The sequence below is a fragment of the Thalassophryne amazonica genome, chromosome 14 (genome assembly GCF_902500255.1).
Source record: "Thalassophryne amazonica chromosome 14, fThaAma1.1, whole genome shotgun sequence".
NCBI lineage: Eukaryota > Metazoa > Chordata > Actinopteri > Batrachoidiformes > Batrachoididae > Thalassophryne > Thalassophryne amazonica.
In genome coordinates this window covers 49687807-49711467 of record NC_047116.1, presented here as the reverse complement: position 1 = coordinate 49711467, position 23661 = coordinate 49687807, and the positions used below count along the sequence as shown (strand labels likewise).

The 23661-nt window shown below is 40.7% G+C and overlaps 1 protein-coding gene across 4 annotated transcripts in view; it reads left to right on the top strand.

Annotated features, from left to right (window-relative positions):
• col18a1a (collagen type XVIII alpha 1 chain a) overlaps positions 1-23661 on the top strand; it is a 100270-nt gene that overhangs the window by 20412 nt on the left and 56197 nt on the right. For 2 of the 4 annotated variants that reach the window (XM_034187061.1, XM_034187060.1), the window contains exons 4-6: positions 14655-14733; positions 15935-15997; positions 20927-21057. In XM_034187061.1, coding sequence (XP_034042952.1) covers positions 14655-14733; positions 15935-15997; positions 20927-21057 — 273 coding nt within the window. The remainder of the gene's footprint in view (positions 1-14654; positions 14734-15934; positions 15998-20926; positions 21058-23661) is intronic. The other 2 variants (XM_034187063.1, XM_034187062.1) reach the window with 1 other exon arrangement.

The window sequence follows — 23661 nt, the reverse complement described above, 5'->3', positions numbered from 1 at the left end:
ACAATTAACCCTTGCATGACAAAATGAACAATAACTCTGTGATCAACTTGTGCAAGTCCAGCAAATACTCCAGAGGCTGTATTGTTGGTGTGAATAGTGATGCCGAAAGGAGCGAGTGTGCTTCTTTTATGACTGCAATGCAGATGCCGTGCACGCGCAACATGTGCGCGATGCATTCATAATACACCCGTAATACTGCCGTGAAAATCTCAATGTGTCGGATCAGTTTCCTCACTACATGCGTTATATAACCGTGATTGTTCATAATATATTCGCTATATATTATTAATACAACCCCTGGCAATAATTATGGAATCACCGGCCTCGGAGGATGTTCATTCAGTTGTTGAATTTTGTAGAAAAAAAGCAGATCACAGACATGACACAAAACTAAAGTCATTTCAAATGGCAACTTTCTGGCTTTAAGAAACACTATAAGAAATCAGGAAAAATAATTTTGGCAGTCAGTAACGGTTACTTTTTTAGACCAAGCAGAGGGAAAAAAATATGGACACACTCAATTCTGAGGAATAAATGATAGAATCACCCTGTAAATTTTCATCCCCAAAACTAACACCTGCATCAAATCAGATCTGCTCATTAGTCTGCATCTAAAAAGGAGTGATCACACCTTGGAGAGCTGTTGCACCAAGTGGACTGACATGAATCATGGCTCCAACACGAGAGATGTCAGTTGAAACAAAGGAGAGGATTATCAAACTCTTAAAAGAGGGTAAATCATCACGCAATGTTGCAAAAGATGTTGGTTGTTCACAGTCTCACAGTCAGCTGTGTCTAAACTCTGGACCAAATATAAACAACATGGGAAGGTTGTTAAAGGCAAACATACTGGTAGACCAAGGAAGACATCAAAGCGTCAAGACAGAAAACTTAAAGCAATATGTCTTAAAAATCGAAAATGCACAACAAAACAAATGAGGAACGAATAGGAGGAAACTGGAGTCAACGTCTGTGACCGATCTGTAAGAAACCGCCTAAAGGAAATGTGATTTACATACAGAAAAGCTAAACGAAAGCCATCATTAACACCTAAACAGAAAAAAAACAAGGTTACAATGGGCTAAGGAAAAGCAGTCGTGGACTGTGGATGACTGGATGAAAGTCATATAGAATAGAATAGAATAGAATAGAATAATTCTTTATTGTCCACCGATGTGGAAAATTGTCTTCGGCTCACCAGCACAAAAAAGACAAAAAAAAAACAGTCATTAAACAGTCATACAAACACACGAATAAAACAAAAATCAGATACATAAAATACATGGAAGTAAAGGAAGAAGTAGAATAAGACCTAGTAAGATAAATAAAACGTACAATAAGATCTAATAAAATCAAATAAAACAGAAGTAAAGCAGTTCAGGTTTTATTTGTGGAGTGGTCACTTTTTTGAGTTCATTATGGTGACGGCATTTGGTATAAAAGATTTTTTAAAAGAACCTTTGGCCAGAGGAGCTCTGTAGCGCCTCCCAGACTTCAAGAGCTCAAACTGACAGGACAGAGGATGAGAGCTGTCTGCCAGGACTCTCTCAGCTTTCCTCCTCATCCTGTCAGTGTAAATGTGGGCCAGAGTCTTCTGGGGTTTTCCCACAATTTTCCCCGCCATTTTTACAATTCTATTTAATTTGTCCTTACATTTACAACTCAAGTGACCAAACCAAACACAAAATGAAATGTTAAAATACTCTGAATATGTGCAGAATACACAAGCTCTAAAATCTGCGAATTAACACCAAGACAACTCAATCTTCTGAGAAGACTGAGTCGCTGTGAACATTTCTTAAAGATAAAATCAGTGTTTTCAAAGAAGCTCAAGTGACTGTCAAGAACTGTTCCAAGATATTTAAAAGTTTCAACCGTTTCAACAAGCTGGCCATCGAGTGAAACTGGCTGCACGGTCAGTTCTTGCTTTGTGTGAAAAACAAGCTCCTTTGTCTTAGACACATTGATTTCCAGCTGGCTGTCGAGACACCAAGCTTCAAGAGCCTTAGTGTGGTCAAGATAGGAGGCTTCGCCAGAGGAGTCACATTTCTGTAGCAGGCCGACTAGGGCCATGTCATCCGCGTATTTAATCAGTTTACGAGGGCTGTCCATAAAGTATAGGTCCTTTTTATTTTTTTCAAAAACTATATGGATTTCATTCATATGTTTTTACGTCAGACATGCTTGAACCCTCGTGCGCATGCGTGAGTTTTTCCACGCCTGTCGGTGACGTCATTCGCCTGTGAGCACTCCTTGTGGGAGGAGTCGTCCAGCCCCTCGTCGGAATTCCTTTGTCTGAGAAGTTGCTGAGAGACTGGCACTTTGTTTGATCAAAATTTTTTCTAAACCTGTGAGACACATCAAAGTGGACACGGTTCGAAAAATTAAGCTGGTTTTCAGTGAAAATTTTAACGGCTGATGAGTGATTTTGAGGTGATACTGTCGCTTTAAGGACTTCCCACGGTGCGAGACGTTGCTCAGCGCTCTCAGGCGCCGTCATCAGCCTGTTTCAAGCTGAAAACCTCCACATTTCAGGCTCTATTGATCCAGGACGTCGTGAGAGAACAGAGAAGTTTCAGAAGAAGTCGGTTTCAGCATTTTATCCGGATATTCCACTGTTAAAGGAGATTTTTTTAATGAAAGACGTGCAGACGGGTCCGCGCGTTGGGACGCAGCCGACGCGGTGCGGCGGCACAGGAAAAACACCTCTGTGTTGATAACCATTTGTAAAATCCAGGCGGCTTTTGATTGCTTTCAGTGAAGTGAGTATATGAGAAATTGTTTAACAGCTGGACGTCTCGCACCGTGGGAAGTCCTTAAAGCGACAGTATCACCTCAAAGTCTCTCATCAGCCATTAAAATTTTCACTGAAAACCAGCTTAATTTTTCGAACCGTGTCCACTTCGATGTGTCTCACAGGTTTAGAAAAAATTTTGATCAAACAAAGCACCAGTCTCTCAGCAACTTCTCAGACAAAGGAATTCCGACGAGGGGCTGGACGACTCCTCCCACAAGGAGTGCTCACAGGCGAATGACGTCACCGACAGGCGTGGAAAAACTCACGCATGCGCACGAGGGTTCAAGGACCTATACTTTATGGACAGACCTCGTAAAGTTTGTGTCATTAACTGCAAATTTGTTTGTAAAAAGAGAGAAGAGCAGAGGTGAAAGAACGCTACCCTGTGGGCAGCCAGTGCTTATGATGAGCTCTCCTGACAGAATGTTGTTAGCACAAACTCTTTGAGGGCGACAAGACAGAAAGTCTCTAATCCAGAGCATCAGGCCCTTTTCAGCATTTAAGTCAGCCAGCCTTTTCAGAAGAATATGTAATTTTGTAGAATTAAAAGCTGCACTGAAGTCTACAAACAAAACCCAAGCATATGCTTTAGCAAGTGAAAGCTGCTTTGAGATCATGTCCAGCAAGATCAATCCGGCATCATCAGTACCTCTGTCCCTCTTATAGGCAAACTGCAGAGGGTCTAGTTCACTGACCACTGTGGTGGTCAGGACGTCAACTAACACTGTCTCCATAGTTTTACATAATATGGAGGTTATGGCAATGAGCCTAAAATCTTCAGGTTTGCTTGCCCCTGGCTTTTTTGGTATAGGCCTTATTATGGAGAATTTCCAAGATTTGGGCACTCCTGTGACAAGAAGGGAATTAAACAATCTGGAAAAGACTCCTTTTAATTGAGGAGCACAGTCTTTGAGTAGACGGGCTTTCAGGCAATCTGGGCCAGTGGCCTTGTTTGGCTTCAGTTTAGAAAGACTTTTAGCCACGTCATCCTCAGTGATGGCTGTGGGGGCTCCTGCAGGAAGATTTTTACAGATCTCATCACATTTCTGTTTATCATCCACGAGAAACGGTTTAACTCATCAACAAAACATTGATTAATGGTTGTAAGAGCATCACATTTCTTACTGGTTTTGCCCATCAGTGTATTTAGACCTTCCCAGGCTTGTTTTATATTGCCACTGAAAAATTTACTTTCTACTTTATTCTTGTACTCAATTTTTGCCTTAAATATATTCCCTCTCAGCTGTCTCCTTTTTTCCTGCATTAATTGCACATTACCAGAGCAAAAGGCTGCCTTCTTTTCATTAAGACAGATTTTCAATTGTTTGGACACCCAGGGTTTGTTATTTGGGAATATTTTCACAGTTTTAGTCTCTGACACGTTATCCTCACAGAACTTAATATAAGATGTGATGGTGTCAGTGAGTTCATCTCCATCCTGACAGGATTCAAAGAAAATGTCCCAGTTTGTTTAATCAAAACAGTCTCTGAGTTGCTCTTTGCTTTCCTCGGACCACACCTGTACCTGCTTATTAACTGTTTTAATTCTTTTGACCACAGCTTTGTATTTAGGCAAAAGATGAATCACATTGTGGTCAGATTTTCCAAGAGGCGGTCTGCATACTGCTTTATAAGCCTCTGGGATGTTGCCATAGCAACGGTCAAGCGTCCGATGCAGACGTGTCGGACAGTCTACATATTGCTGTAGATTGGGCAAATAGTCAGACAAATTGCAGGAGTTAAAGTCACCCAGAATGAAAATGGGCTGGTCAGCAGAGCAGGTGAGTGCATTATTATAGCTCTCTGCTATTCTCTCTCCTGCTGCGTCGTCATTTGGACTGGGCGCGTATACGAGAATGACAGTGATCTGTCCGAACTCCCGCGGAAGATAAAAGGGTCTAAAAGATACAGTCAGTATCTCATAGTCAGGTGTACATACTTGCTCTTGTATGCTGTGTTGAGTGGCCCAGCTGTTATCCACAAACAAACACAGACCCCCTCCGATGGATTTGTGCGCAGTGCGCGCGTCCCTGTCTGCTCTGACAGCGGTGTAGCCTGACAGGCTCGGTGTATCGTGATGATCTTTAAGCCATGTTTCCATCAAACACACAAGATTACTCTGTCTAAATTCACTGTCATGCTCGACTCTCAGCACAAGTTCATCAAGTTTATTGCTTACCGAGCGGACGTTAGACAGAGTGATGACAGGCAGCGGGAATCTGCTGCGGCGTCTCCAGAGTCAGTGCCTCACGCCTCCCCTGGAGCCACGTTTTTTCCTCTTCCCCAGACATTTAAGAGGCTGTCGGATTTCCTGACAGTCCGCAGGTAGACAAACTGAAGGAACCCCACCAGGTGAGCGAATTGACAAAAGATGCTCTCTGGTGTAGGTAAGGAAGCTTTGCTGGCTTGTGAGGCAGCTCCCGTGCACAAACGCTGATAGGCAGAAAATGATCCACAGCAGTGCGATTTTCATTGCGACGATAAGGTCCAAAGTGCAAAGTGCAGTGAAGTTCTGACAGATCACATCCACATTAAACCAATGAACTGCTTAAAAAAAATACGTTAAAACAAATTTAATAACGCTAACAGACAAACAGTGAAAGAAACAGTGAGCGCAGGGTCAGCAGCAGGCCGTGCCCCCGGAAGTAATATACATATACATATATTCAGTGTTGAATCTCGAATCTGCATTGGGCAAGGTGATGATGCTGGAACTTTTGTTTGGTGCCGTTCCAGTGAGATTTATAAAGATGACTGCCTGAAGAGAACATGTAAATGTCCACAGTCATTGATGATATGGGGCTGCATGTCAGGTAAAGGCACTGGGGAGATGGCTGTCATTACATCATCAATAAATGCACAAGTTACGTTGATATTTTGGACACTTTTCTTATCCCATCAATTGAAAGGATGTTTGGGGATGATGAAATCATTTTTCAAGATGATAATGCATCTTGCCATAGAGCAAAAACTGTGAAAACATTCCTGGCAAAAAGACACATAGGGTCAATGTCATGGCCTGCAAATAGTCCAGATCTTAATCCAATTGAAAATCTTTGGTGGAAGTTGAAGAAAATGATCCATGACAATCCAACCTGCAAAGCTGATCTGGCAACAGCAATCAGAGAAAGTTGGAGCCAGATTGATGAAGAGTACTGTTTGTCACTTATTAAGTCTATGCCTCAGAGACTGCAAGTTGTTATAAAAGCCAGAGGTGGTGCAACAAAATACTAGTGATGTGTTGGAGCATTCTTTTGTTTTTCATGATTCCATAATTTTTTCCTCAGAATTGAGTGAGTCCATATTTTTTTCCTCTGCTTGGTCTAAAAAAGTAACCGTTAGTGACTGCCACAATTTTTTTTCTTGATTTCTTATAGTGTTTCTTTAAGCCAGAAAGTTGCAATTTGAATTGACTTTAGTTTTGTGTCATGTCTGTGATCTGCTTTTTTTCTACAAAATTAAACAACTGAATGAACATCCTCCGAGGCCAGTGATTCCATAATTTTTGCCAGGGGTTGTATATCCATAATTCATACTGGGACATTTGACATTTTTGACCCTTTTTGTTGCGGACGACAACGAACGCCCGTAATTTGTGTACTCAATTCATGCGCAATTGATCCTCTCCCCAGTGGGACAGGGCCATTACATCACCTTTCCTTCTAACAAAACTCAATAAGCATTTGGGAACTGAGGACACTAATTGGAAACAGGTGAGTGTCATGATTGGATATAAAAGGAGCATCCCAAAAGTCTCAGCCATTCACAAGCAAAGATGGGGTGAGGATCACCACTTTGTGAACAACTGCGTGAAAAAAATAGTCCAACTCTTTAAGAGCAATGATTCTCAATGTTCATTGCAAGGAATTTAGGGATTCCATCATCTACAGTCCATAATATAATCAGAAGATTCAGAGAATCTGGATAACTTTCTACACTTAAGCGGCAAGGCCAAAAACCATCATTGAAAGCCCGTGACCTTCGATCCCGCAGATGGCACTGCATTAAAAACCGACATCACTGTGTAAAGGATCTTACCGCATGAGCTCAGGAACACTTCAGAAAACCATTGTCAGTTAACACAGCTTATCACTACATCTACAAGTGCAAGTTAAAACTCTACCATGCAAAGCGAAAGCCATACAGTAGTGTGCAGAATAATAGTAGTGCTATGTGACTAAAAAGATTCATCCAGGATTTGAGTATATTTCTTATTGTTACATGGGAAATAAGGTACTGGTAAATTCAATAGATTCTCACAAATCCAACGAGACCAAGCATTCATGATATGCACACTCTTAAGGCTATGAAATTGGGCTGTTAGTAAAAAAAAGTAGAAAAGGGGGTGTTCACAATAATAGTAGTGTGGCATTCAGTCAGTGAGTTCGTCAATTTTGTGGAACAAACAGGTGTGAATCAGGTGTCCTCTATGTAAAGATGAAGCCAGCACCTGTTGAACATGCTTTTCTCTTTGAAAGCCTGAGGAAAAAGGGACATTCACGACACTGTTCAGAAGAACAGCATAGTTTGATTAACAAGTTGATTGGAGAAGGGAAAACTTATACGCAGGTGCAAAAAATTATAGGCTGTTCATCTACAGTGATCTCCAATGCTTTAAAATGGACAAAAAACCCAGAGACGCGTGGAAGAAAACAGAAAACAACCATCAAAATGGATAGCAGAATAACCAGAATGGCAAAGGCTCACCCATTGATCAGCTCCAGGATGATCAAAGACAGTCTGGAGTTACCTGTAAGTGCTGTGACAGTTAGAAGACACCTGTGTGAAGCTAATTTATTTGCAAGAATCCCCCGCAAAGTCCCTCTGGTAAATAAAAGACGTGCAGAAGAGGTTACAATTTGCCAAAGAACACATCAACTGGCCTAAAGAGAAATGGAGGAATATTTTGTGGACTGATGAGAGTAAAACTGTTCTTTTTGGGTCCAAGGGCCACAGACAGTTTGTGAGATGACCCCCAAACTCTGAATTCAAGCCACAGTTCACAGTGAAGACAGTGAAGCATGGTGGTGCAAGCATCATGATATGGGCATGTTTCTCCTACTATGGTGTTGGGCCTATATATCGCATACCAGGTATCATGGATCAGTTTGGATATGTCAGAATACTTGAAGAGGTCATGTTGTCTTATGCTGAAGAGGACATGCCCTTGAAATGGGTGTTTCAACAAGACAATGACCCCAAGCACACTAGTAAACGAGCAAAATCTTGGTTCCAAACCAACAAAATTAATGCCTCGCAGATGTGAAGAAATCATGAAAAACTGTGGTTATACAGCTAAATACTAGTTTAGTGATTCACAGGATTGCTAAAAAAGCAGTTTGAACATAATAGTTTTGAGTTTGTAGCATCAACAGCAGATGCTGCTATTATTGTGAACACCCCCTTTCTACTTTATTTTTTACTAATAGCCCGAATTCATAGCCTTAAAAGTGTGCATATCATGAATGTTTGGTCTTGTTGGATTTGTGAGAATCTACCAAATCTACTGGTACCTTGTTTCCCATGTAACAATAAAAAATATACTCAAAACATGGATTAATCTTTTTAGTCACATAGCACTACTATTATTCTGAACACTACTGTACATCAACAACATCCAGAAATGCCGCCGCCTTTTCTGGGCCTGAGCTCATTTGAAATGGCCAGACGCAAAATGGAAAAGTGTGCTGTCATCTGATGAGTCCACATTTCAAATTGTTTTTCGAAATCATGGACGTTGTGTCCTCCAGACAAAAGAGGAAAAAGACCATCCAGATTGTTACCAGCACAAAGTTCAAAAGCCAGCATCTGGGATACTATGGGGGTGTGTTAGTGCCCATGGCATGGGCAACTTACATATCTATGATTGCACCATCAATGCTGAAAGGTACATCCAGGTTTTGGAGCAACACATGCTGCCATCCAAGCAACGTCTTTTTCAGGGACGTCCCTGCTTATTTCAGCGAGACAATGCCAAGCCACATTCTGCATGTTACAACAGCATGGCTTCATAGTAAAAGAGTGCGGGTACTAGACTGGCCTCCCTGTAATCCAGACCCGTTGCCCATTGAAAATGTGTGGTGCATTATGAAGCGCAAAATACGACAACGGAGACCTCGGACTGTTGAAAAACTCAAGTCGTACATCAAGCAAGAATGGGAAAGAATTCCACCTACAAAGCTTCAACAATTAGTGTCCTCAGTTCCCAAACGCTTATTGAATGTTGTTAGAAGGAAAGGTGATGTAACACAGTGGTAAACATACCACTGTCCCAGCTTTTTGAAACATGTTTCAGGCATCCATTTCAAAATGAGCAAATATTTGCACAAAAACAATAAAGTTTATCAGTTTGAACATTAAATATCTTGTCTTTGTGGTGTATTCAATTAAATATAGGTTGAAGAGGATTTGCAAATCATTGTATTCTGTTTTTATTTACATTTTACATAACTTCCCAACTTCATTGGAATTGGTTTTGTATAAATAAACAAAATCAATAAAACATACTGCTCTTGAGTACTGAGTTGTCATCCATGTATATTAGATTTAGGTAAAGACATGCCTTGCACCTGCGTCCAGTAACTTAAATGGCTGATTTAATTTAATTGTGCCTTACAGCCATTAACAGGTGTAAAATCCTCATTTACGTACTGCTGTCTATATCACATTACCACCCTCTATCAGTTTCACATGTACTCTTCATAAATCACTTGCAAAACTGTCTCCACCCCAGTGTACAAAAGTTTGGATTGCCCACACAAATTACTTTATAATTGCATATAAAAGAAATATTAAATTAATACAGGTACATGAATTATAGAAAGTACCGCACTTTGTTATACATGCATGTATGCAAGCACAGTACACCTCATCCATGAATCCACATCCTCTTTAGAAAATACTCACAAGTTACATTTTATTCGCGTAACCCAGTGAAGGACTTGTTCTGTCATTTTTTATTAATTTAAACTTGAACCAAGTTACAATTAAACGTGAAATATGCATTTCATATGTGTGTAAAATGACAAATTCATAACCTACTTTATTTATTTATTTATTTACTTTTTAACTGTCTGTACACCAACAGGAAACTCAAGTGAAATATATTTTCCTTGTTCTGTTTACATTTTAGTGGCCTGGTTTCTCCATCTTATACTTTCCTTGTTGTAAATAGCACATAGTCAACCTGAGTCTTGAGAACATTGCGAGCTTCAGAGCAGTCTTGTTAACTGTTCCCACATAAATCAAATAACTTCAGCTTTTGTTGCATTTCCTAAAAGGAAACAGCCACATCACCAAACATTAACTGGGCACGTTATACGTACAAATATGTACAGATGGAAAAGCATAGTAGCTTTTCTTCTTATACACATTCCTTTCCTTTCTGTGTAATCTTTCTCTCTTCCCAGTGTTGTCTTTTGCCATTTCTGTCCTTATCTCTCATCTTGTCACTCAGTCTTCCTTCCTCTCAATCTGCTTTGTCTCTTCCACACTCAAACAAAATCATGTTCTTACAATACTTCTTCCCACCCTCAGAAATAAACATGTGGATTGTAATGCTCCACATCCTCCCTCTTGTGCCATTGTGCACACATGCACCCACTGCACACCCACTAACAATTACAGTGGTGAGTTGGAAAAACCAGATGTCATTTGAATTTGATTTGATCCACGTCAGAGGTCCCTCTGCCTCAAGGCTCTGCTTTGTTATTCTGACTGGTTTCTCAATTACTAATGTGCAGGAATGGATGGGGGTGGAAGGAAAGTTAGAGACAGAGAGGGCGAGTTCTTGGTACCTCAAGTCAAATATCTCCACTGATGTCCTCACTGACGCCCTGCCACTTTTACGTCTGCTCAGTAGGCCTTGATTAACAGCTGGCATATAATGTCTACTTGTCTGTGCTTTTCCAGCTGATGTCTGCACACAGGTAGTATGTAAACTGCACAGTTGTATGCCCTGTGTAATTGAAGCAAGTTTGGGCAGATACAAGATATAGGGAGAGTTGTAAACAAGGAACTTTCCGTTTTGTCAGCCTGCAATTCTGTTTCATTCACGATACAACTCAAAGAAAAAAAAGTTTCTTGTGCAGAACTTCTATCATGATGACATTCACATGGTTTATTGATGGCTGCTGCAACTACAGCTTCTTGTCAACAGTTGTTTTCAAGCGTCCGCAGTGTTCAGAAACGACTATGAGGCACCTGAAATATAAGCGTGTGTAATTTTACAGCATGGAGATATTTAGGAGCTTTATATGTTCATTAGTGTTGTAACAGATAAAAGCTGCATAAATTATTAAATTAATTGCCAGCTATTTTGGTAATTAGTTAATCATTTTGGGTCTCTTTTTAAATGTCCAAATTGTCTGATTTCAGCTTCTTAAATGTATTTTCTGTTATTTTTTATTTATTTATTTTTTTACTTGTTTCTTGATTACTCTGAGAAAAATAACTATCTTTAGATTGTGAACTTTTTTTTTGAAATAATAAGTTCAAAAGTAAGGGCCCCTTCACACATAGTATGAATGTGGTCGAATTGCGCATGAAGAAGTGTAAAATCAGAGCTGCCTCTAATACCTCGTACATCTGTTGTTACAACTATCTGCGCACACCAGTGGCTGAAAGACAGAGTCCATTCGATCCCTCTCATGGGAGGTGTCGGCCAAATTCCAGGTGACACACACGAACATCAAACACCGCTTGCTTGACACTTGCCATTCACACTATTAGCACGACAGCAGTCAGCAGACAATCACTTTTAAGCTGGCGGTGAAATTTGTTTGCGTGACCCCATGACTGTGGAGTTGCCGAGTACACATGTGGTGTGCCAGAGTGTCAGCTACCCCCACAACATATGTGCGTTTGGGTCGCGCGCTCCCCCCCAAACACATGCGTGCATGTGGTTTGCGCACCCCCGTGCAGGCGAATCAGACATTTCCACATCAGCATCTCAGGTGACTTTGACCTGCTGTGTCCTTTGCAATTTAGACCAAAGAGTTTTAAAATGAAGATGGGGTATTTTTCTGTTTGTAATTACATTAAACTAAATATAGAAATGTCTTTGATTTTATTAATTCCCCAACTGTACATCATAAGTGTATTGACTTGCTTATTGGCAAAATTGCTGCAGAGATGGACTTGACTTATTGCAGAGGGGGCTGCACACTCGGTCATTGAATCAGGTGGCTGCATAGTTCAAATCCATCAACGGGCCTCCCACCCGTTATCTCTAGCTGTGGTGCACAGATGAGTGAGTGGACAAGCAAGGCATTCTTACCATATGAACAGATACATCAACTTAGAACAGCCAATAATGGATCTGGCCAAATTCATCACATTTTCAATGCTGTGCAACACAGCAGGTAGGAAAACTTCCCACAGAGGACAGTGGTTAATTATTAATCACAGCTGCCCCCCTGCATTCCACCAATCTGACATTCTCCATCCCACTACTCCCACACTCTCAGGTGACAAATTTGAGGCATGTCTCTGCTGAAGAATGAGTAACTAATGGGTGGTGCAGAGGTTGATATTATTAGAACCCCCCCCCCCCCCCACACACACACACACACACAGTGCCTCCCCCCTTTATATTTTTTTTAGCACCGAAGCATTTTTGAAAAACGGGAATGACCTCTTCTTCCACCTCCCCCACCTTTACTCTCTTCTTTGGTTCTCTCAGACCTGATGTGTTTTGAAGTTATGGAAGATCTTTTACAGACCTTTGCCTGTCTTTATTTTGTCACCACATGCAGATCCTCATACAAGTGGTAATGTAGCAGTAGATATGATGCTTATCTTCACTTCTTATTCAGAAAACCAAAGGGGAACAGCACACAAGAAAGACACAAACCTCCAAAAGGAGAATGTGATCAGAAGTTAGGTGGGTTGCGGTTGCCGAACATATAACCATCCTGTTTGTAGTCTTGTAAGCTCAGTTTTATCCTAGATCACATTGTAACTGACTGTGGTGTTACAGCTGTGCAAGGACATTTTGCATCTGAAATCTAGATGAATATATCTGTGGTGAAGCGTGAGCACGTTTTACCCTCATAAAACTACAGGTCTATCTTGATCTTATTGCTCTGGTAACTGATCATCTTTACATGTTCAATGAAAAAAAGGATCTTTTACTCACGTGGCACACATTTTACTGAGAGTGATAAAAGTAATAATTTACTGTGTGTGTACTCAGAATAGGTTGCATTTGATTGAGATACAAAATAAAATATAGTTCAGACAGTTTAATAGTTTAATAATTATGAACCTTTGTGTGTGTGTGTGTGTGTGTGTGTGTGTGTGTGTGTGTGCGAGAGAGAGAGAGAGAGAATTTTATATTTTATAATTGTAGTTCCTTTTTTATTTTTCATCTTGGCAATAAAGGAGAAAAAATTCAGTTGTTTTCCCCCAGTATCACATATTTAGTGGAGCACAGCACTGATTTTGTGAATGTAAAAGACTTTAATGAAACAGTAAAAAACTAAAAAAAAAAAATGTTGAAATGAACAATAGTCTGTTCAGCCAAAGAGCTGTAACAGATAGAAGCTGTCTGGGAGACATTTAAACAAACCATAATTCCTGGGAATAATAACCTGTCAAAAAACTTTATTACATCCGCCAAGGATGTAATAAAATTTGTCTCTGCCTGTCTGTCTGTCTGTCTGTCTGTTAGCAGGATTACTTCCAAACTACTGCACAGATTTTGACAAAATTTTCACCACAGATAGATATTAGGCCAAGAAAGACTCCATTAAATTTTGGAGGTGATCTGCATTCTGGTCAAGATTTCACTTTATATAGGCTTTTAAGGATTACCTCATAACTACTTCATGGATTTTCACCAAATTTTCACCACATATAGAGATTAGCTCATGGAAGACTCCACTGAATTTTGGAGGTGATCTAGATCTGGATTCTGGATCAGGATTTCAATTTGTATACTTCACTTTGTCAGATTTTGAGTTATACGTCAAAACTACTTAACAGCTTTTCACCAAATGTTCACAACACACTGGTGTTGAGCCTTGGACGACCCCATTACATTTTGGAGGTGATCTGGATCCAGATCTTGATTCTGGATCACAATATCACTTTGTAGACTTTTAAGGATTACATCAAAACTACTTCATGGACAGGACATCATGATATAAAACCAAGATCAGGAAGACACTATTTTGTTTCATCTTGTAAATGAAATTTGACATTGCAACATCTTGATCGGTCAGACCATTCTGGATCAGTATGCAATAAGTGCATTGTGTTGTGGAATCTGGAACCAGGTAAAGTCCGGGTCACGATGTGAATCACATATCTTTTATTCTGAGTCCTCGTCAGCTCTTGGGGGATGTCAGAAATCTCGAATTCTTCTTGTTTCTAAAGGGATGCAGCTACATGTATGGAACATGTCCGTCCAGTGGCACTCTGACACTGTGCGACAGAACCGAGTCACATCACATGGTCATTAACATGGTGATGCACATGCTACGTGCTTTTCTACTAATGGTCCAGAGTTGGGAAACAAAATTGTTTGTTGTACTTTGTATAAACCTTTAGTAAATTCCACTTTTTCTCATGCAGGAACACTGATTTCAAGATTTTCCATAAAGCACAGACTCTTGAGTGTGTGTTTCAGAATGTCTAGCAGAAACGACAAATGCACACTGTAGATGGAGACTGGCTGAGTGGAGAATCGATACAGGATCAGGCTTGTTAGAGGAGGTTGGCCGAATACAGCGAACCCACAAGGAAGTAGGGGGGAAAAAGTGACTGGAAAGAAGAAATTAACTGATAAGGCTTTTCATACTCATGTGGAGTCATTTAAAGAAAATCTTTAGTACATTACTGCTTTTCTCTCCAGACTACTCTTCCATCCTCTGGACCCATTCCCCAGCCACCAGTGATCAAGACAGAAGAAGTGCCAGTCATCAAAGACACAGGTGAGACTGTGTACAGAAAACACATCCTGAAACAATCCCATCTGAGAGACTGTGCAGGCAGAGCAGTGAGACTGACTCTCAGATGGAGAGTTTATTTATTGTTTTTGCAAGCCAGCGTCAGTGTTTTCACAGATGCGCTTGAATCAGCCCCTTGCTGTTCTGTGATTGTTAAAAGAAATTCACCTTAAAACTGAGAAAACAGATGCTGTATTTTCTACAAGCTGACACAGGACTTTGCTATTCTGACTGATAAATACTAAGGGAATATTTTCATGTGTGTTGTTCTATTTGGTGCTTGCAGTGAAACATACTCTCACTTATGCTTCCATCTGGTGGACAAGTGGAGTAGAGCTCATAGGCCAGCCTTAAATTAACAGTCTGAGATTGAGTGAATTCCATACACTTCATTTCTAGTACAAACGCGTTCATATTTTTTCAGTTTTTAACATTTCTTTAAGAAATACAGTTGATGCAATAAGGTAAAAAAAAAACCTTCTAACTGAATTTTCACTAACTCCAACACATTTCATGTTTTCAAAGAATACGTGTTGAGTCGATTACAGTGTCTACTGGTATTTCTATGAGTTTTCATTTTAAAAAATGTGAAAATTATTTAAACTTCTAATAACTATCAAATTTACAGGGGTTTAAATCAAAGCTTAGTTTTCTGGTCAATTTCCTGAGATGTAGCTTGAAATTTTCCAGCTAATACTCCATCATCATGATGCCATTGTTTGTTTGGTTGTTTTTCGAGGGCACCAGTCCCTTTACTCCCCTTAAAATACCAAAGCTCACCGTAAGTTTTTGCTTTTTCACAGTGAAGAATAACACACAAGTCCAGGGTTAACATTAGATGATCAAATTGATGTCTTGTTTCTCACAGGACCAATGACTATCATCTCAGTCACATCAGAATTTAAGAGTAAGAAATTGCTAGACATCCAGTTTTTCAGAGTTTGATGACAGTATGACAATGGTGAGATGTGCAGGAGGAATGACAGACAGCTTCAAGGTGGAGGGAGGATTACTTTGAGGGTCAGCTCTGAGCCCTTTCTTGTTTGCAGTGGTGATGGACAGGCTGACACATGAGATCAGACAGGAATCTGTCGACTGCGTAAAAATCCACAGCATTGAAATTATTGATAATAGTCATAACAAGATTTAGGGTTTAATTTATCATTGTCTTTTGCACATTTTTCAGCAACTAGCTCTCGGACAGGTTCACTTTCTGTGGAGCTCCCATCTATAGGTTCTGGTCAACCAGGTAGGTCACAAGCAGACCAGTATCCATATTCCTGTGCTTTCCTGGCCATTTATTTGTTCTGTGTCATGGTGTTCTGTCTGATCCAAATGTAGACTTTCATCCAGCATGCTATTGAGATTTTAAAAAGCATGACAAATGCGCACATCTTTTCCACAGTTTTACATTCTTGCAGGGTGGTGGGCAGGGCTGGACTGGCATCTGAAAAGGGCCCGGGCACTTTTTGATCACCTGAGGGCCCAGCACCGTTATATATACAATATATATATATATAGGCCTATATATGATGTCTGGAAGCATATGCTAAAGAAGAATGTATCTGAAGTTCTGTGTATGTATGTTTTTGAGGGTGAGAGATAGAGAGAGAGGAGGATAAGGTCACTAACTTTTTTTTTCCTGATTATGAGCCCTGGTATGAGTCCTGATATGAGCCCTGGCCAGTGAATCTCAATGTGAAAAAAAAAATAAAAAAGAAAAAAAAAATATATATATATATTCATACCATTTTCCTTAAGCAAAAACTGAAAACAGGTCCCACAGACCCAAACACCTTACGAGGGTTAAGCAAAGCAATATTTCACTAAAACACACAACACTGTAAGTTGGACACCAAATCTAGTCAGAGCATTATTTGACACCAAAGCTAAGGCACCACACACACACACACACACACACACACACACACACACACACACACACACACACACACACACACACACACACACACACACACACACACACACACACACACACACACACACACACACACACACACACAGGTGCTCCAACTCTTAATTCCCTAATGTATTATGTCCTTAAATATAGATGGTCATATGAATAACATGGAAACAGTAGGGAAATTGTGCTGCATAGGCCATGAGGTAAATATGATTTCTGTTAATATACAGTAAGAAAAGGGCTGTGTTGTGCACAACTCCATCTGGGCCGCTATTGTATGTTCTATGTCTTACTGAATAAAATTAATCCCTTAGTAATAATTTCCTAGGTTAAACATTTTCATACTTTCAGCTTACAATTGCTCCAGTCGAGAGATACTGTCAGTGAGCTTACTGAATGGAATGTTAATAACAACCAAAAATATTTTATGCCAATTCCACAGCGTATCACACATCTTTCTGCCCCTTCTCACCAGACTGGCAGTAGCTACTCCACCTTGGAACGGCTACCAGCGATTGCTAAACAGTAGCACAGCTAGTTGGCTTCTTACCTATCCATCTACCATGCCACGAGGCAGCTAATACTTAATACGAGATGTCTTGATAATGACATGGCATGCCATTACAGAAGGAATAGATTACAAAAATACATTTTGTATAAAATCATAGTTGCACAACAAACGACAAGCAGTAGAGCAGAAATAAGATATTAGCTGGATTTGAAAAGTGAAAGGGGGGGATGCCATAACTAACACGCACTAGCAATTACTTTAGACACACAACACAGGTCGTCCTTGTGACAGCTCAAGACAAATGGAAGAGTTCTATATGCTGGAGCAATAATACAAGAGAAGTCAAAGTGTATGAAAATAAATCAAATGGTTACATGTTTGTGACTGATTTGAGAAAGTCAGGATGATGACTTAGTCTTAGTTTCAGGCAATAAATGGGAAACGAAGCGATGAATAGCTACACTGCATTGGCTAGTTACTAGCAAGTGATGAGATGAATTCTAACCTCAATCTCTCCCTGCCTGGGTCACGTCTCTCTCCGTCTCCGTCTCCTCCTCCTCCTGCTCACTCTCCACCACCTGTGCTCTCGATGCCGGCCTCGGGTTAGGTTGAAATGACGGACCGACGGCCCCACTACCAGAACCCGAGGTCGAGCTTGTGGTTTTAAACATACGAGGTCTATTAGAAAAGTATCCGACCTTATTATTTTTTTCAAAAACCATATGGATTTGAATCACGTGTGATTGCGTCAGACAAGCTTGAACCCTCGTGCGCATGCGTGAGTTTTTCCATGCCTGTCGGTTGCGTCATTCGCCTGTGAGCAGGCTTTGAGTGGGGAGTGGTCCAGCCCCCTCGTCGGATTTTCATTGCCAAGAAATGGCGGAATGATTTGGGCTTTTTTTCCATCAGAATTTTTTCAGAAACATTTAGAGACTGGCAGCTGGAAACCATTATAAAAATTTGTCTGGCTTTGGGTGAAAATGTTACGGGCTTGGTAGAGAATAAGGAGTGTTACTGTCGCTTTAAGGACGGCCCCCAGCGGCTGTGGGGCACGCCGCACTCCGAAGCCGCCATTGACAGGCTGAACAACCATTTCATTTCTAAACGGATGGCTGTCTGGATCCGTGACCATCGTGTGCCATTTCTCTGGTTATCACAAGAGCTGGACATCAATGATTTTCCGGCAGATTTCACTTTTAACAAGAGATTTTGTCATGGAAAGCCGAGCGGAGGCTTCGCGTGTCACGATGGATTTGCTACTGGAGCGAGACAAAACCACCTCCGTTTTGGTCTCACAGTACGGCTTTGAGATGGCGTTCAGACAGCTGTCGGTGGTTTTTCCATCAAGTGATTATCCGAGAAATTGTGGATGTGCCTGGACATGCCAAATGTCCCGTGAGGCTTCATCACGGCATTGCTTTGCGCCATGCGGCACCACCGCGACGCGCGAAGCCTCCGCTCATCTTTCCATGACAAAAACTCCTGTAACAGTGGAATGTGCCGTTCATTTCCAAACTGGACGCTGTGTTTTATCCGGGACGTCGTCTGACTAGCACAGGAATTGTGAAAAGACGTGGACATCAGCACTTTTTCGGCACATTGAGACAGACGTGCGGAGGAATTCCGCGCAGCGCGGCAGTGCCGCCAAAAATGGGTTTTTGTGTGACTAACTGACCACTAATGTCAGCCTCTCACACAATACCAACTTTACACCTCAGATTTATGGGATGTTTGATGGCCGTGTGGCATTGGAAGGCCCCGAATCACCACAGTGCTCCAGGAGAACCGTGTTGACTGTAAAAGAAGCAAAAGTCAGCACAAAAATGAAACGGCATTTGTAACTAAATGTCACCCAGAATTGCAACACTTGTAGAGTACTTGTAAAAAGTGTTAGTAACCTATAATAATGATAATAATAAAGACATGCATTGTTTATTACCTCTACCAGTCCACCAAATAAAGTTGGAGGAGGTAAAATTACCACCCCTGTTTGTTTGTTTGTCTATTTGTGAACAGCTTGAAGCCCACAATTTTTCATATATCGTCATGAAATTTTTACTGAAGATTCATATCCCGATAGGCAAAAAGTGATTCAATTTTCAAGGTCAAGTCAGGAAAAATCTTGGAAAATTTGAAAAATCCCTATCTTTAACATTGAAGGAATTTTCAAAAATTCAAAACTCTGTCAAAAAAGATCAAATTTCTTTCATATTTAAGAGCATTATGTAGGATGGTATCCTTTATCAACTTATAAAGTTTGGTCCAGATCTGATCCAGATTACAGATTTTGTGACCATTTAAATTTAACATTGAAAACTCAATTTAATATACGAGGTCTATTAGAAAAGTATCCAACCTTATTATTTTTTTCAAAAACCATATGGATTTGAATCACGTGTGATTACATCAGACATGCTTGAACCCTCGTGCGCATGTGAGAGTTTTTTCACGTCTGTCGGTTACGTCATTCGCCTGTGGGCAGTCTTTGAGTGAGGAGTGGCCCACCCTCTCGTCGTTTTTTCATTGTTTAGGAATGGCTCAGAGACTGCTGCTTTGTTTGATAAAATTTTTTTCAAAACTGTAAGGCACAACTGAGTGGACACCATTTGATAAATTCAGCTGGTTTTCGGTAAAAATTTTAACGGCTGATGAGAGATTTTGGTTTGGTAGTGTCGCCGTAAGGACGGCCCACGGTGCCTGACGGCGATCTGCGCTTCGAGGCGGCAGCGTCTCGCCGTTTCAAGTTGAAAACTTCCACATTTCGGGCTCTGTTGACCCAGTAAGTTGTCAGAGAACAGAGAACTTTCAGAAGAAGTCGGCATGAGGAGTTTATTCGGACATTCCATTGTTAACGGACATTTTGTAATGAAAGAACGTGCAGGCAGAGTCACATGTCGGGCCGGACCCGACCGCGGGGGGTCGCGACAGGAAAAACACCTCCGTTGGAAACCTTAACGGGCAAGTTGGAACATGCCCAAGCTGTTAAACAATTTCTCAGTTACTCACTTGTTGAAAGCCATCAAAAGCCGCCTGAATTTTACAAATGGTTTTCAACACGGAGGTGTTTTTCCTGTCGCGGCGCACACAGATTCACCGAGTCGTCACGGAAAAGACTCGGCGAATTTGCGCGCACGTCTTTCATTAAAAAATGTCCTTAAACAGTGGAATGTCCGCATAAAGTCCTCATGCCGGCCTCTTCTGAATCTTTTCTGTTCTCTCACGACGTCCTGGGTGAATTAAGCCTTAAATTAGGATGTTTTAAGGTCGAAACAGGCCGACGACTGCGCCTGGAAGCGCTGCGCGACGCCCCACTCCGTGGGAAGTCCTTACACCGACAGAAACACCCCATAATCTCTCATCAGCCGTTAAACTTTTCACCGAAAACCAGCTTAATTTCTCGAATAGTGTCCACTCGGATATTCCTCACAGGTCCAGAAAAAATTTTGATAAAGCAACACGCGCCGTCTCGAGCAGCGTGTGAAACAAAGGAATTCAGCCAAGAGGGCAGGACCACATCTCACTCAAGGCCTGCCCACAGGGAAATGACGTCACCGACACGCATGAAAAAACTCACGCATGCGCACGAGGGTTCAAGCATGATTGGTGTAATCGCACGTCATTCAAATCCATATAGTTAAAAAAAAAATAAAAGTGTCGGTTTCTTATCTAATTGACCTCGTATATTATTTTTGAAGGTCCTTTAATGAAAATATGAGCAACTGTCTTTGTTTGTTGTTTTCCAGGATCAGTCGGGCCTAAAGGAGAGAAAGGTGACCGAGGAGAAAGGGGAGAGAAAGGAGATGCAGGACCTGTTGGGCCCAAGGGAGACCCAGGCTCCATCTTCAGTTCAGGAGGTGGAGTTCGCGGAGAGAAGGTTTGGACCCTTTTATACTTGTGCAGTTGGTATAAAAATCTGTTTGTCATGGAATAAATGTTTGGGAAGAATTCATGACATATAACCTTGAAGAGGGCTGCACTGACCGAGTTATCTCTATGCATTGCTAAGGGCAAAAGCAGTGGTTGTATTTCAGCATCATAGATTTTAATGAAATTCTCAAACTGAACACCAGAGGGAGATGTTAGTTATAATTTCATAAGGTATGCAGTACAAATTGATATTTTAAACGCTACCTTTCATTCTCTGCACAAGATGCCATTGTGCCAAGGAATATTTATATAGAAAGTCAATACTAACATGTAAAATAACATATACAGCACATTTAATATTTTTATTATATTAAATTAGATTGGTACCTTTTGTGAATATCATCACAATTATACATTCATCAGACAAAAACATGATTTTTTCACATGACACAGCTGAAGGAATGCATGGGATTATAGTTAAAAAGCTTTTATTTTTCAGGATGACAACAGTCAAACTGCTTACTTTCACAAAGATTTTGTGAAAGTAGTATGATCCCTTACATACACCGACAGAAGCTTTCATCATACTGACTGTATTATCCTGTCAACAAATAGGACAGAAGTAGCAGCTTGTATATGCAGCTCTGTTTGCGCGGAGTATAATTACCGCTGCTGTCGCCCTTAATAAATGGCAAACACTCAATCATCCTCCTGTAACCTGTGTCATTAGCTGTGCTTGCCTAAACTCAGTCATCGTGTAACCCTGTCCAGCATGTTTTCCATGTCTCCAGCCTCTGCCGCCATAATTAGCTGGACTTTTCACTCATTCAGCAGTTGACTCAAATGTGAGCAGTGGAAAACATGGATAACATGGGTACACGAGGAACAAGTTTGGAACCATCGACTTGGGCCACATTTCATTCCAATCATGTTTAGCCTGGATAGTAAAAAATAAACGAGATCAAAAGTGATCAGTGAGCACAGTACCGTCATGCCTGCTTTTCAAAGTATCACCTGTATTGGAAAAAAAAGAAAATTATATATATACTTATATATCTCATTGGCTTTTCACAAACAGTAACATTTCTGGACTCATTTCCATAACTGTAGCCTTTTTCATGTATCAGCATGGGGTCTGATTTGATCTTGTCCTCTGGCCTTGATCAGTGACCAATTCTATTAAAAATGTCATCACTTCAGTGGTGGGCACAGTTCCGATAATCCGATAACAGATAATTATCAAAGATAATGTTTTCATTATCGGATTATCTTTTTAGATAACTTTAAAAAACATTATCATACTAATTATCTTCCGATACATTTTTGTCCGATAACTTTTAGACCGATAACATAGTAAACAAAGATCAACAGTGACAAACACTTTTAAAATTTAAAATCAGTTGAGCACCTACCTGTTAAGTTTCCTAACAGATGCATAGTTCTACCCTCTGCAACCAGAAGAGAGCTGCTTCCAGAAGAAACCACTCTATCCTCTGCAAGCAAAAGAGAACTAGTCCCACACACACACACACACACACACACACACACACACACACACACACACACACACACACACACACACACACACAAGTTATTTAAAATTACTGTCATGTCTGACTTTTATAAAGTGAAAATATCAGATATATGTTTTAGTTTTAAAGTAATGTGCTCATTTAAATGTGCTCAGCAGTACATTATGGGTAGGATAGTCTAATCTCAGTATGTTCACGACAGGACAAATGCCTTTCAGACACTCTGTTCAGGCTCCACGGACAGCAGCATTAAACTCTAGTGCCTTAAACTCTTGTGAATATATTCTCTGCATTTATTATTATACGTTATTGTATTTGCGTTTGTTAAATGTAGCAGACACGGATTATCTGGGATTTTGTTTTGGCAAGTTTTTCAGGCCTCTACTGCCATCTACTGGCCAGCAGTGTTCATGGCAGTATTTGCCCTAAGTACTAAGCATCTGGGCACCAGTAGATGGCAGTGTTCTATTTATTTTTACCCCGGTTATATCAGATGGTTGTCAAAACAACTTTTTGGCTTTGCAAATGGCTTTTTTAAAGCAAATTAAGTTTAAAAACAAAACAACAACAAAAAAATAACATTACAAGACAGTTCTGCGGTGTTTGCACAGGCACAGTGCGAGCGGTTGGAGGCTTGTAGCCCCTCAGCAGCGGATGACCTCTTGACGGCCGACCAGAATAATATCAAACAGGTTTGATTTTCATTCGACCATACGATCAGCAATCAGAAGGTGGTCGTGAGATGTTAAACGCAGCTTGTTACTCCATGTACACTACACGATGCAGGACACGTGATTAACCTGAAACTCGGTCCAAAAAATTCTCACACGAATGAAAAATCATCTGAAAAAGGGCCAAAACTCGCACAGTGTAAAGCCAACATTTATGTGGCAAGACTATTGAGTGCACGTTTTACAACATCATCAAACGTGCGCACGGCACTAATAAAACATGCGCACATTCTCTCCACATGCAAAACATTTTGCGATGACACTTCCAGGGCTCCGTAAAAATGCCTGTTTTTACAAATAAAAAAGTAGTAGGGGGGCAAAGCTCTCGATTTACCGATCGATCTACGT